Source organism: Lolium rigidum, chromosome 7 (assembly GCF_022539505.1).
Source record: "Lolium rigidum isolate FL_2022 chromosome 7, APGP_CSIRO_Lrig_0.1, whole genome shotgun sequence".
Taxonomy (NCBI): Eukaryota; Viridiplantae; Streptophyta; class Magnoliopsida; order Poales; family Poaceae; genus Lolium; species Lolium rigidum.
Window position 1 is genome coordinate 206,023,761 of NC_061514.1, and position 15,437 is coordinate 206,039,197.

At 40.7% G+C, this 15,437-nt stretch overlaps 1 protein-coding gene across 1 annotated transcript; it reads right to left on the reverse strand.

The window, feature by feature from the left end:
• Positions 1–2,946: 2,946 nt before the first annotated feature.
• LOC124672475 (protein LURP-one-related 15-like) lies at positions 2,947–3,933 on the reverse strand. The gene is made up of 3 exons (XM_047208697.1): positions 3,691–3,933; positions 3,153–3,380; positions 2,947–3,063 (listed from the first exon to the last, which is right to left on the reverse strand). The coding sequence occupies exons 1-3, from the start codon at positions 3,931–3,933 to the stop codon at positions 2,947–2,949; spliced, it is 588 nt and encodes a 195-aa protein (XP_047064653.1).
• Between the last annotated feature and the right edge of the window lie 11,504 nt (positions 3,934–15,437).

Genomic DNA, 15,437 nt, shown 5'->3' on the forward strand with positions numbered 1-15,437 from the left:
TCGTCAGTCCCTCAACCTCAACCTCCCCCACCCCCCGCTCTTGCCTCCGTCGCCGCCAAAGGGTCGCCGGCTAAAGGTTGTGCATCGGCGGTGGGGCGCGCGCTAGGAGCAGACATGGGTGACATGCGGCACCCTCCCCACCTCTGCAACCATTGTGATGCGCGGTGGCGGTGGCCAGTGATGCAGTCACCGTAGCAAGGTGGGCGCACTGGGCACATATGTTGCGCCCGGAGTCTCGAATCCTACACCTACCAACGACGCTACCACATCATCTAGATGCCAGTACAGTGGCCCCGGACATGGGAGCGGCGACTTCCTCCTTCGGAGGTGGACGACCACGTTAGGATTTGGTGTGGGGGATCTTGAGATCCCACACCGATCTATGGCGGTGAAGATCTATTCGACGTCGAGTTTGGGGTGACGTGGAAACCGGTGACAATCGAGACTCGACCTCGGTCTTGGCAGACGATGGTGGCATCTCTTGGCGTCATTACTTGTCGAAGGCATTGTCTTTTCTTCTCTCGTCATTACACTTGGGAGATGCAGATCTTGCAGGTTGCCGCCGGATGGCATCAGGGCTAGTGGCTCAGCTTTAATAAAGAATGTCGTCCTAGGGTCCCTCTCAAGCCAAGATGAATATCTGCTTGATGTATGTATTCATTCCGCAGGTCGGAGTGTCGAGTTCTGGAAGGCTCCGTCGATGAACTCCACTGGGCAACTCATGCTTGGAGATTGCTTGATCGGATGGGATTAGGTCACGAGTAACCGTGTTTTTTCTGACCGTTTGGTTCCAGAGGAAGGGATGTGAAACTCCGCAGTCTGTTCCCATGCATTCTGGGACATGCCTTTAATTCCATGGTGAAATCGGTGGAAGAGAATGGCATGGAAGCCAAAATCTTAGGACTAGTAATGGTGGTTCGAGTCCAGGTGGCGATGAGGAATTGGCTTGCTGATTGGTGACTTGGAGAAACGACATCGACAAGTGGGGACGACAACACCGGAGAAGTTCAAAGTCTAAACTTTAGGGTGAAAACCTAAGGTTTGGCCTTAATTTGTTGTGCACTGCAATAGCCTTGTTGAAGGCGTTGTTTTTGAGAGATTGGACTTTCTCCAGGGTGAAACCTATAATCTATGATCAGGGCGACAAGGCTTGTGCATTGTTCTCTTCTTTGAAGCATCGCTTTTCAAGATGGATTTTTTTGGTGCTCTCTTGGTGGTGTTAGGTCTGCGGCTACAAGGAATAGATCATTGTTTTTTGATAAAGAGCATATATTAATATCGCGAAGATACCAATAACACCCAGCCTCTCCAACAACGTATTACCCTAGCGGCATTACGAATGCACAAACCCAAAAAAATACAATAAAAAAAAACCCGCTACAAAGATCTATTCGTTAAAGAAGCATTACTAACACCACGAAGACAGCACCAGAAGTCCAGCTTTTCTAAAACCGACGCTTCCAAGAAGGGAACATCACACAAGCATCATCGTCGCCCAATCATATATCTTAGGTTTTCACCCTGGAGAAAAGTCCTCACTCCCTAAAACAATTTCTTCAAGGTCATTGTCAGGCACAACCAATTAAGGGCAGTCCTTGTATCTTTACCCTTGAAGGTAGGACTTTGAACTTCTCATGTGTTGTCGCCCCCACATGCAAAGCCGCTGCGCTCCAAATCAACAAACCAATTACTCATCGCCGCAAAAAGTCAAATCATCATTGCTAGTCCCAACATATCGGCTTGCACAACGTTCTCCACCAGATGACTTCACCATGGGTGAGAAAGCATGCCCCAAGATGGTAAGAGCCAGCAGAGCTTCACAACGCTCCCTCTGAAACCAAAAGGTCAGAAAAACATGAGTTCGCATGACCAAATCCCATCTGATCCAGCAAAATCCAAGCATGAAGCGCCCACTAGAGTACACCGGCTGAGCCTTCCGGAACATGACACTCCCACAAGATCGATGGGCAACTGAAAGCGATTAGTTGCAAGACTAGTAGCCCCCACGCCACTAGTCACTCCTGCCAAACCGACAGTGGAGAATAAGGTGGCACGGAGCACTAACATTGGCATGGCCAAAGCCATGGTCCTCCTGCGCCGATTGGGTTCAAGTGGGCCAGATCCGGCCCAGATCGGACTGCCACCACCAAACTGCCGCTGGAGACGACGACCGCCACGTGCCACCCACACCTCAACATTGACCGCTGGAGTGCATCAGGCCGCGACCACCATGGTCATGCCACCCGGCGTCCCCAGCCTGCGTCCCACCGCCTACCGTGATGTGCCGTGGAGCCCTCTCTAGCCCTTCGTCCTTCGACGAGTTGGGTGCAACCACCAGAGTCGGTAGCAGCGGCGGCCTAAGGGGTGGGAGATGACGGGGGCTACTAGGGTTTCGAGGTTTGGGGAGGGGGTGGGGGCTCTGTCGCCACTAGGGAGGGGAGCGGCAAGGGAAGGGGGCACTTTATGTGCAATTTGCCCGAGGTAGCCGGTCAAAATAATTCTTTTTTTGGTTGTGCACATCCATAATGTTATTAGGTCATTGCGTTGTTGCGGGTGTAATTTGTATCTTCGCGATTTTAATATATTCCCTTTGTCGAAAAAAGTAAAATCTTCTATTACATAAAAATGGAAGTTCATAATTTATAACCTAATACAGTCAACCAAATTAGATTCTAATATAGAAACTGGATGCATCTATAAGAGGATTACAATCAGAAGTCAACACAGCGTATACATGGCCTATACCATGCGATACCAAATCTCAAACAAGAAACCTTTGTTGCAGTTGCAGTATAAAACTGCAAACAAGTGACTAAAATGAAAGTGGCTATACAGTTACTATACAACATCACAAGTCAAAAAGGAAAACCTCGACCTGATATTTCGGAACTTGCAGCAAGCATTTGATTAGAATGTGTCTTTTGTTCATCAGCCTCACCATGGGCTCTACTGGTTTATCTCATCCAGAATCACAACAAGAGATGTGATGAACGCGTGGTCAACGTTTGGAATTATAGTAACAGTACACGAGTCCTTCCCAAGCAGTACAAACTGACGGTTCATCTGCAGGACCAGGTGGGGTACATACCGACATTAGCTGACAATGTACAAAACTAGTTGAAATGACTTGAAACGATAGCCAGTTTACTTACTTGAGCTATCATGATGTTAGTGGTACCATGATAGAATGCACATGATCTGTTGAAGTAGCTACCCTTGATCTTGAAATCACAGACCTTCTCCGCTCTGTTAGCAGCCAAGAAGATATCCAAGCTTGCGTTCAGTTGGATCACTGAAGATCTCTTAACTGTGAAAAGCAAATTACTTCCATTTGTGCTGCCCCCTCTGAACACTTCCCAGGTACTGTGAAAGCTGAATGCCTGCCAAAGTGGAGTTCGTTGTTATACTCCTTTACTGTGAAGAGAAGGTTACAGCCTTCTCGAATGCAAACAATCAAAATATTCTTAAAAAGATGCCAAGCATGAAGATCAAATATATCGGCAAAAAGAAAAGGTGTACATAAATGAGTCATAGCTAGCAAAAGATTTAGTTAAGGCGGACTCATTTATGAACACTTCTGCTAGCTATTATTTGACACTCCGTTTATTTTAGCAACCCTTTTCAGTACATTTTTATGTTCTGACCAGTTCACGGCGGCCACAATGCTCAAGGCACGAAGTTGAAGTTTACCTTTCCTCGCATGGTTAGGAGGAGCCTCCCGTCGGCGTCCAGGACGACTCGGCGGCGTCTGCTGCTGAAGAACTCGCCCTTGACCCGCAGCACGACGGCGCCGCTCGCGTCGGTGACGTTGTAGTCCCCGACTGAGAGGCCGAACGCCTTCTTGGTCACCGTGAGCGGCCCGACGAAAGGCTTGCAGATCTGTGGCCCCGACATCGGCAGCTTTGCCGGAGGGGCTCCGTTGCGCGCCTCCATAATTACTGGTTGGTCGATTGATTTCCGTGAGCGACGTTGGCCTTGTTTCTACGGTGCGCCACGGTGTGCCCTTATTCTGCTCCTCCTCGGTGTGCTCTTCCAAATGGGACAAGGAAGAAGAAACCGAAGGTACGAGGTACGTTAGTTTCCATGTGGCAGAGCAGAGTTAGTTGTCGGGGCTAAGGAGCCATCAACGATGCTTCAAGGCATCCGAATTTCCTGACACTTCATGTCCAGCATATCTGTAACTTAGTTTAACAGTTCATCTCCAGCAAACAATCATTTGCTACAGTAAACAATTGCAGGACAGAGATCAAACGGGAAGTGCATAAACATAATTGCACAGCATCACAATATTATACTCCGTAGCAGGGTTCAACGGTTCACTAATCTAGCTATTACATCCTCCGTCCCAAAATATAAGACGTCTAAGGATTAGCCAAAAGTCATGTTGCATTGAGATTGAAAAAAACATCAACGGCGAAAGCACTCTGCTTGACCCACACTGACATCAAAATAATTTACGGCTAGCAGGGCACGCCACCTGGTCTCTTTTGAGCCTGCAGGTCCCTCTCCTGACATCCACATACAGGTGTTTCTCGTGTGAAAAAATAATGTCCCCGAAATTCTAGCTCAATTTAACTTCGTATAGATCTCCAAAAGTGAAAAATACACAAAATAGGATTTTTTCTATTCTGCAGAGTTATAACCAAATAAAGGGGATCATTAAATCAATATAAAACATGAAGTAACATCATATATGTTAGAAATATGTGGGAATATATATGTTAATAAAGTATAAAGTTCATCTATGCATTTTACATGCATCAACATCTCCAAGCTTAACCTATGCTCGTCCTCGAGCATAAAAGTGATAAAACTAACATGAACTTTATAATTTATTATATTGCTTATATGTGATACAAAGTCTTACAAGGTTCAGTCAATAAAGAATAACAATAAGTAAATGAACTTATAAAGTGATATCTCTTACATTCTACAAAGCATGCAAATAATAAGTGGCATCGTAAACAAATAAATGAGAAATATTATAAACCATAAAGCATGCTTGGATAATTCTATAGAAATTGTTTGGAAGACTCATTGTCCTCTCTTTTGATTGTTTGACTCTCTTGACTCTTACAACAGAAAGTAAGTAGAAAATATATATGCTAGTCCGCCAACAAAATAAAAAGATAAAATAGAGCATAAAGTGAAATTTTGAGTCTGTGCAATTCATGTCAAAAGAAAAATAAGGATGGGGCTCCACATATCTCTTTGTTGTAGAGATACCCATGATTCATATGTGTTTGACATCTTATAAGTAATTGCCTCATGCCCTTGACCACTAACAAGTTATACCTTGTGCTACTTAACTTTAGATTATCATAGATCTTTCACATATTTTTTTAACCAAGAATAACACAAAGGGTACCTCCATGCCGCTTGTACAAAGAACCTAAGAAGATTTTGAGTCTCAACTTGTAGGCCATCCATACCGGGACAACATGGACAATAGTCTTCTGAGCATCCTCTCTCTCACTTTTTCTCTCTTTCTTTCTTTTCTTTCTTTTTGTCATTCTCTTTCCTTTTCCTATCTTTCTTTTTCACTCTATTTCTTTTTTCTTTCCTTTTTATTTTCTCTCTTCGTATTGAGGATGCTCGTGCTGAAACTTTTACCATGATTAGGCATGCCTTCGTTTAGTGCTGCAATGCACTTCTCTAACATATATGCATACTCTAGTCTTTATGTTGATAACCCCCTTTATTTCGCAAGAGACAACTAACAAGTAGCCGAAAAACATTATGATCAACTTAAAAGATAAGTGCAATGTTGAAAGGTGTTTCCCATGTCGAGCATGGTTCCGACCTAGCTCATTACTCATAATTTTTCAAACCCATAAATAACATAGTTGTGTTTTTCCTTCCATACCTTACCTTCCTATGAGCTTTAAATTACATAAAAAAGGATATTTTGAAGGAATTGGAGGCATAACACACATATTATACTTGGAATAGAAAGTGCTATGTGATGTTGGGCAGAGCGGACAGTTGGGAAACCCCAAGATGAAGGTATGATGAGCACAACAGCAAGTTTTCCCTCAGTAAGAAACCAAGGTGTAAAACAAAACATATAGAAATTGGTGTAAAACAAGCATGGACCATCAAAACTTATAGATACGCTTGCAATGTATCAGCATCCCCAAGCTTAACTCCTGCTCGTCCTCGAGTAGGTAAGTGATAACAAAAATAATTTTTGAGGTGACATGCAGCCAACACAATATTGATCAAGTTATTGTAAAAGCATTGTGAGATGAGATCAAAGTACTCTAAACATAGGCATGATGGATAATTCTAACAATAGAACTTAGCAACTATATTACAACATGAGAAGTAACTCAAACAAAAGATCATAAATAATAGTGCACTGAAAGCAACTTTTGTTTTTTAGCATAGAGAAAACATAGCAAAGTGGTATTTAGCTTGTCCTTCATGGAACAGGAAAACATAAATGCATAGGACACCTTTAAAGTTCAAAAGGGTGACTAGATACAAATAATTTGAGAACAAGCAATAACATAATCATGAATCAATCAATAATAAATTTGGGACTATGCACATTATACTGAGAATGACAACTATGCTCTCTTAATTGGTGCATGAATTTAGAAGATGAAGACTCAACGTAAAAATAAAAGAAAGTCCCTGCGCAGAGGGAAGCAAGATTAATCATGTGCTAGAGCTTTTTATTTTGAATAAAATAGAGGTGTTGAAAATGTATTTTGAGAGGTATGTATGTCGATGTCAACGAATGGCATCAAATGATCTATCATCATTTCATGTTTAATGGCTTCAAGAGCGGCTCCCATTGAGAGAACAATAAAGTTCCTCTTCTCCTTTGTTTGAACAAGCTAAGTTCATGATTTCTCAAGCCAATAGTGTTAGGAGATTTATTTGATTATTTGTTTATTTTATATTTAGTGGGCTGGGCACCCGCTTGCCTGCTCTTTTTGAAATATTAGGGACTAGCACATTATGCATGCTAGTCAAGGTGTGAAGCCAAAATAAACATGAAAGAGACAATAAAGTATCCAACACTTCCTCATGAGCTAAAACAGGTAATAATTTTTAAAGGTTTAAAGGTAACACACAAGCAATTTACTTTGGAGTGGCGGTGAAATACTACATATAGGTAGGTATGGTGGACACAATTGACAAACTTTGGTTTTTGGGAGTTGGATACACGAGTAGAGCTCATACTCGGTACATGTGAAGGCTAGCAAAAGACTGGGAGTGATCAACTAAGAGAGCAATAATAGCCATAATCATGCATAGCGACAAAACATTATTAATCAAAGCATAAAGTGATATTACAAGTCAAAAACTAAATGATCATAGAGGCTTGATGTGACTGGTTTGTAGTCATAACATGGTGTAAGCATGTGCCAAGTCAACCCAATTAAAGCATCAAAGGAGAATACCACAATATTATGCTTTTGTATGATGGAAACAACACATGATTCTTTCAACGACACATTAAGCACTCTCAGCTATTTGAGATAAGTCATGCTACAACAATAACTACTAAGCATATAATTAAAATAATATCTAACATGACATGCTAAAGTCTAAGCCACAGTCTAAACAATAAGCATGAAATATTTTACTCGGCTCCAACACCAATCAATTTATTTGAAAAAACTCTCATAGATAATAATCAATAAAGACAGAGAGCCAATCATACCTAACTAAATAAAACTAACAAGCTCTGAACAAAATACGAGTGGAAAACAAGAGCTAAACACAGTACTAGCAAAAGAGAACACTCGCAGAACAATAAGAGTGAAAACTAGAGTGTTCTATGCAATGAAAATGGAGTGTGTCATTCTCCAAGACAAGTATGCTGGGATCCAACCATATACTACAACAAATAAAAGAAAAGAAAAAACAAAAATAAAGACTCTCCAAGAACAACACATAGCATATGAAGCAATAAAAAATATAGCGTCTTGAAAGATGACCTGATATTTTTGTTGATGAAGAAGGGAATGCCTTAGGCATCCCCAAGCTTTGATGCTTGTACCTCTTGGATATTTCTTGGGGGGACATGGGCATTCCCAATATTGAGTTTTTGTCCATCCTTCATCTCATCACATCATTCTTCTCTCCCTACACTTGAAAACTTCCTTCATACAAAATATCACACAATTTTCATTAGGGTTCAGTTATAACATAAGTCAAACATCCATTAAAACATTAGCTACTGTATCAACTTCTTTTAAAAACTCTTTCTCTCAAAAGAACACAAAAATAAAAATAAAAAGATTAAGAGGCAAATGCAAATAGCGGCAGAAATCTGTCAAAATAGAACAGCAGGTACAGATCGATTTTTCGAAAATCTTCTGTTGCTCAAATCGAAAAGTTCAAACTAATGAAAGTTAGATAATAACCCGGGACATATTATCAAAAATTATCAGATCAATCCGACGTTCTGGCTGAGAATACTAATTTGTTTGGTGGCAGACACGAATCTGTTTCAGGACATCAACTTCTCCAAATATTACCTTCTTCCTATTAGAGGCTATTCTTGGCGCAAAAACGAAATAAAAAGGATAAGGAGAGTTTATTACAGCGGTAACAACTTCAAAGACTCAATAAAAGAAAAATTACAAAAATAAAACATGGGTTATCTCCCAAGAGTGCTTTTCTTTAACGCCTTTCAGCTAGGCGCAGAAAGTCCGAATCAAGTATTTTCAAGTGAATAAGCATCAACATCATAATTTGTACTAATAATAGAATCAAAAGATAACTTATTTCTCTTTCTAGGGAATTTTTCCATAGCTTTCTTGAGTGGGAATTGATATCTAATAATCCGATCTCTCATATCAATAGCAGCACCAACAGTTCTAAGAAAAGGTCTTCCCAAAACAATAGAAGAAGAAGCATTGTATTCAATATCCAAAACAACAAAATCAACAAGGAAAAAGTTATTATTAATCATAATAAAAACATCATTAAGTCTCCGCAAAGGTTTCTTCTTAGCAATATCAGCAAAATGAACGTCCAAATAACATTGTTCCAAAGGTGGCAAATCAAGCATATCATAATTTTTTCTAGGCATAACAGAGATGCTCGCACCAACACCACATAAAGCATTGCAATAAAATTCATTCACTTTCATCTTAATGATGAGATCTGATACGTCTCCAACGTATCTATAATTTCTTATGTTCCATGCTAGTTTTATGACAATACCTACATGTTTTATATGCACTTATTAACAAGATGCTACAGTGCCAGTTTCTGTTTATTATGTTTATTGCAGAAAAGGCCCAAAAACCAAAGTGCTCGGAAAAATCCAGAAAAATTACAGAAATTCTATTTCGCCAGAAGACCCACGGAGCCAGAAAGGCCAGGCCAGAGGAGGCCCACGGCCTCCTCCCCATCCACTGGCGCGGCCAGGAGGGGGCGGCGCCGCCCTATGGGGTGGGCCCCTCGGGACTCCACCGACGCTGCCCCTTCGCCTATATATTGCCCAGATGCGAAAACCCTAAATCACCCTGCCAATTTCCACGAAGAGTTCCGTAGCGCCGCCACCATCGACGACAAGTTTCGGGGACAGAAGTCTCGTTCCGGCACCCTGCCGGGACGGGGAATTGCCCCGGAGCCATCTCCATCGACTCCATCGCCATCTTCATCGCCGTTGCTTGTCTCCCATGATGAGGAGGGAGTAGTTCTCCCCGAGGGCTGAGGGCTCTACCGGTAGCTATGTGGTTCATCTCTTTCTCCCATGGTGTGATCTTTATGTGATCATGAGCTTTGTAATCTAGTTGAATATGTAGATGTTACTCTTGTCTATTATGCACTCTAGAGGTTACTTTAATATGAACTCCGGAGTCACTCTCCACGGTGTGATGGTGACAGTGTGCGCATCGTGTGTGATTCCTTTATGACATTGTGGAGCTTGTTTACTCCGGCTTGAGGTGTGCTTTTGCAGCCCTACACAATGAATGGTGTTTGTTATCCAACAAGAGAGTGTTTGAGAGTAGCATTTATTTATTCAATTATGTGATCATTGTTGAGAGTGTCCACTAGTGAAAGTATGATCCCTAGGCCTTGTTTCTAAGCACTGAAACACCGTTTCCAACAAGTTCTGCTACATGTTCGCTTGCTGCCATTTTTTATTGCAATTACTACTTATAATCATCCATATTACTTGTATTTCACTATCCTTCGCCGAACTAGTGCACCTATACATCTGACAAGTGTATTAGGTGTGTTGGGGACACAAGAGATTTCTTGTATCTTAATTGCAGGGTTGCTTGAGAGGGATATCTTTGTCCTCTACCACCCTGAGTTCGATAAACCTTGGGTGATTCACTTAAGGGAAACTTGCTGCTGTTCTACGAACCTCTGCTCTTGGAGGCCCAACACTGTCTACGGGAATAGAAGCGTGCGTAGACATCAAGCTATTTTCTGGCGCCGTTGCCTGGGAGGTAAGGTAAAAGGTATTCACATCCTCCGCCTACTAAGCTATTTCCTAGCATCGTTGCTCGGTGTGTGAGTGCTCGAAGCTATTTCCTTTAGATTCTGCAATTATATCTTTTTGTTTCTTGTTTTTATTTCACTAGTTAGGCTTAATGGAAAACAACAACAAAATTAGAGATCTTTATGAAATTTATATTGAATTAGGACATGATGTGTTTGAAGAGAGAATTAAAAACCCCATGGAACTTTGTTTGCAAAATAGTTGTAGCAATGTTTTTAGCATGAATTCTTTGAACACTATTATTTTTAATGCTATGGAAAAGTCTAAGCTTGGGGAAGTCTGGTTGTGATATTTTTAGTCCCCCAAGTTTTGAGGAGAAAATTTTCTTTGATGATACTTTGCCTCCCATTTATGATGATTATAATGATAGTGGTATTTTGGTGCCACCTACTATGGAGGATAAAGTTTATTATGATTATACCATGCCTGCAATTTATGATGATTACAATGATGGTTGTGATAGTTTTACTCCCACTATTACTAATAAAATTAATTATGCTTATGTGGAGGTAATGATACTTTTATGCATGTGTATCATGATAAGAATGCTTTATGTGATAGCTATATTGTTGAGTTTATTCATGATGCCACTGAAAATTATTTTGAGAGAGGAAAGTATGGGTAGAAATCTTCATGTTACTAAATTTCTTCTCTTTATGATGAATTTTTTGAGCTTTCTCTTGATTTTCTTTTATTTGCTGGGTACTTTAAGACCTACTGGTCCTTATGAGAGAGGGAGACACGATTTCATATATCACAATAATATTAAGTCTCCTCTCCTTGTGTTGAAATTTTTGAAGTTACACTTGTTTTGTCTTCCTGTGCTACTCACTTTGTTCTTCATTGACTTGTTTTCTTACAAGGCTCCTATGCATAGGAAGAGTGTTAGATTTAAACATATTTTATATATGCTTCTTGATGCTCTCTTTTCAACTCTCATCTTTATGTGAGCATCATAAAAATCACTATGCCTAGCTAAAAGGCGTTAAAGAAAAGCGCTTATGGGAGACAACCCATATTTTTGCTTTTCTTTTTGTTTTGAGTCAAGGTGCTTGTTACTTCTGTAGCAATACCTTTGTATCTTTATTTTCTTGCATTGTTGTGCCAAGTAAAGTCTTTGATAGAAAGTTGATAGTAGATTTGGACTTCTGCGCAGAAACAGATTTTTAGCTGTCACGAATTTGAGCTTTTCTCTCTGTAGAAAATCTAAAAATTCTGAAAAAATTCATGAGTAATCCTCATATATGTACGCAACTTTCATTCAACTGGAGATTTTCCATCTGAGCATGTTAAATGCCTCGAAAAAATTCGTCTTTACAGACTGTTCTGTTTTTGACAGATTCTGCCTTTTATTTCGCATTGCCTCTTTTACTGTGTTTGAGTGGATTTATTTGCTCCATTAAATTTCAGTAGCCTTGGATAATGTCCATAAGTGTTGGGAATGATTGTGTCCTTGCTGAACATGTGAATTTTTGATTATGCACTAACCCTCTAATGAGATTGCTTTGAGTTTGGTGTGAAGGAAGTTTTCAAGGATCAATAGAGGAGGATGATATAATATGATCAAGAAGAGTGAAAAGTCTAAGCTTGGGGATGCCCCCGTGGTTCATCCCTGCATATTTCAAGAAGACTCAAGCGTCTAAGCTTGGGGATTCCCAAGGCATCCCCTTCTTCATCAACAATTTATCGGGTCACCTCTAGTGAAACTATATTTTAATTCCGTCACATCTTATGTGCTTTACTTGGAGCGTCTGTGTGCTTTTATTTTCGTTTTGTTATTTTCATTCTCTGAATAAATCGGATCCTAGCATGCTTGTGTGGGAGAGAGACACGCTCCGCTTTTTCATTTGAACACTTGTGTTCTTCGTTTTACTTTAATATTCATGGCGAAAGCTGAAAGCCTCGAGCATTGATTGTTATTTGGTTGGAAACAGAAAATGCTTCATGTGGTAGTTGGTATATTGTCTTGAATAATTTGATACTTGGCAATTGTTTTGAGCTCTCAAGTAGATCATGTTTAAGCTCTTGCATCATGTAGTTTAAACCTATTAGTGGAGAACTACCGTAGAGCTTGTTGAAATTTGGATTGCATGATTGGTCTCTCTAAGGTCTAGATATTTTCTGGTAAAAGTGTTTGAGAAACAAGGAAGATAGTGTAGAGTCTTATAATGCTTGCAATATGTTCTTATGTAAGTTTTGCTGTACCGGTTTATACTCGTGTTTGCTTCAAACAACCTTGCTAGCCAAGCCTTGTACTGAGAGGGAATGCTTCTCGTGCATCCAAAACCTTGAGCCAAAACCTATGCCATTTGTGTCCACCATAACTACCTACTATGTGGTATTTTTCTGCCATTCCAAGTAAATACTTCATGTGCTACCTTTAAACAATTCAAAACTTTATTACTCCTTATTTGTGTTAATGTTTCATAGCTCATGAGGAAGTATGTGGTGTTTTATCTTTCAATCTTGTTGGGCAGACTTTCACCAATGGACTAGTGGCATATACATACGCTTATCCAATAATTTTGCAAAAAGAGCTGGCAACAGGGTGCCCAGCCCCAATTAATTAACTTTCATTAATAATTCTCTTCACATGTTTTGCCCTGATTTATCAGTAAGCAACTTAATTTTGCAATAGACACTCCTCCATGGTATGTGAAATGTTGGAAGGCACCCGAGGATTCGGTTAGCCATGGCTTGTGAAAGCAAAAGGTTGGGAGGAGTGTCATCTATAAATAAAACTAAAATACATGTGTAAACAAAAGAGAATAGGGATGATCTACCTTGTTGGTAGAGATAATGTCCTCCATGGGAGCCGCTCTTTGAAAGTCTGTTTGACATGGGGGTTAGAGTGCCCACTACCATTCGTTGACAACAACAAACACCTCTCAAAACTTTATTTTTATGCTCTCTATATGATTTCAAAACTTAAAAAGCTCTAGCACATGATTTAATCCCTGCTTCCCTCTGCGAAGGGCCTTTCTTTTACCTTATGTTGAGTCAGTTTACCTACTTCTTTCTATCTTAGAAGCAAACACTTGTGTCAACTGTGTGCATTGATTCTTACACGCTTACTTATTGCACTTATTATATTACTTTGTGTTGACAATTATCCATGAGATATGCATGTTGAAAGTTGAAAGCAATTGCCGAAACTTAAATCTTCCTTTGTGTTGCTTCAAAACCTTGTATTAAGAATCTATTGCTTTATGAGTTAACTCTTATGCAAGACTTTTTGATGCTTGTCTTGAAAGTACTATTCATGAAAAGTTTTTGCTATATGATTCAGCTGTTTAGTCATTATCTATTTGTTAGCAAACTATAGACCATTGCTTTGAGTCACTTCATTCATCTCATATGCTTTACAATAGTATTGATCAAGATTATGTTGGTAGCATGTCACTTCGGAAATTATTCTTTTTATCGTTTACCTACTCGAGGGCGAGTAGGAACTAAGCTTGGGGATGCTTGATACGTCTCCAACGTATCTATAATTTCTTATGTTCCATGCTAATTTTATGACAATACCTACATGTTTTATATGCACTTTATATCATATTATGGCATTTATTGCACTAACTTATTAACAAGATGCCACAAGTGCCGCTTGATACGTCTCAAACGTATCTATAATTTCTTATGTTCCATGCTACTTTTATGATGATACTCACATGTTTTATACACATTATATGTCATTATTATGCGTTTTCCGGAACTAACCTATTGACGAGATGCCGAAGGGCCAGTTGCTGTTTTCTGCTGTTTTTGGTTTCGGAAATCCTAGTAAGGAAATATTCTCGGAATCGGACGAAATCAACGCCCAGCATCTTAGAAATCCACGGAGCTTCCAAAACACCCGAGAGCCACCAGAGGAGGGCCACAGGGCCACCAGACGCCAGGGCGGCGCGGCCCAAGGGGGGGGGGGCGCCCCCCTATTGTGTGGCGCCCCCGTCGGCCCTTCCGCCTCCGCCTCTTCGCCTATTTAAAGGTCCCCGACCTAAATCTTCGATACGGAAAAGCCACGGTACGAGAAACCTTCCGAGCCGCCGCCATCGCGAAGCCAAGATCCGGGGGACAGGAGTCTCCGTTCCGGCACGCCGCCGGGACGGGGAAGTGCCCCGGAAGGCATCTCCATCGACACCACCGCCATCTTCATCAACGCTGCTGTCTCCCATGAGGAGGGAGTAGTTCTCCATCGAGGCTAAGGGTTGTACCGGTAACTATGTGGTTAATCTCTCTCCTATGTACTTCAATACAATGATCTCATGAGCTGCCTTACATGATTGAGATCCATATGATGAGCTTTGTAATCTAGATGTCGTTATGCTATTCAAGTGGATTTTACTTATGTGATCTCCGGAGACTCCTTGTCCCACGTGTGTAAAGGTGACAAGTGTGTGCACCGTGTGGGTCTCTTAGGCTATATTTCACGGAATACTTATTCACTGAGTTATGATTTGAGTTGGATGTCTCTATAAAATTGTGGTGTGTTAGTACCTCCTATGAATGCTCACAGTGACAGCGTGGGGTGTTTATTAGTACTTGGGAATACATCTTTAAGGTTTGCCTACATGATGAATTAGTGTTCGTTATCTTGCCAAAGAGTAATTCAGAGTAGCATAGTGAAGTGCTTATATTTATATTCAATTATGATTGCAATGTTGAGAGTGTCCACTAGTGAAAGTATGATCCCTAGGCCTTGCTTCTAAGCATCGAAACTCCGTTTATTTATCGTTCCGTTGCATGTTTACTCGCTGCCATATTTTATTCAGATTGCTATTACCACTCATATACATCCATACTACTTGTATTTCACTATCTCTTCGCTGAACTAGTGCACCTATACATCTGACAAGTGTATTAGGTGTGTTGGGGACACAAGAGACTTCTTGTATCGTGATTGCAGGGTTGCTTGAGAGGAATATCTTTGACCTCTTCCTCCCTGAGTTCGATA

Coding starts and splice junctions, on each gene's coding strand:
- LOC124672475 (XM_047208697.1), bottom strand. CDS start 3,933: ATGGAGGCGCGCAACGGAGCCCCTCCGGCAAAGCTGCCGATGTCGGGG. Junction 3,381..3,690: donor TCCTAACCATGCGAGGAAAG/GTAAACTTCAAC, acceptor CCACTTTGGCAG/GCATTCAGCTTTCACAGTAC. Junction 3,064..3,152: donor CTAACATCATGATAGCTCAA/GTAAGTAAACTG, acceptor CTGGTCCTGCAG/ATGAACCGTCAGTTTGTACT.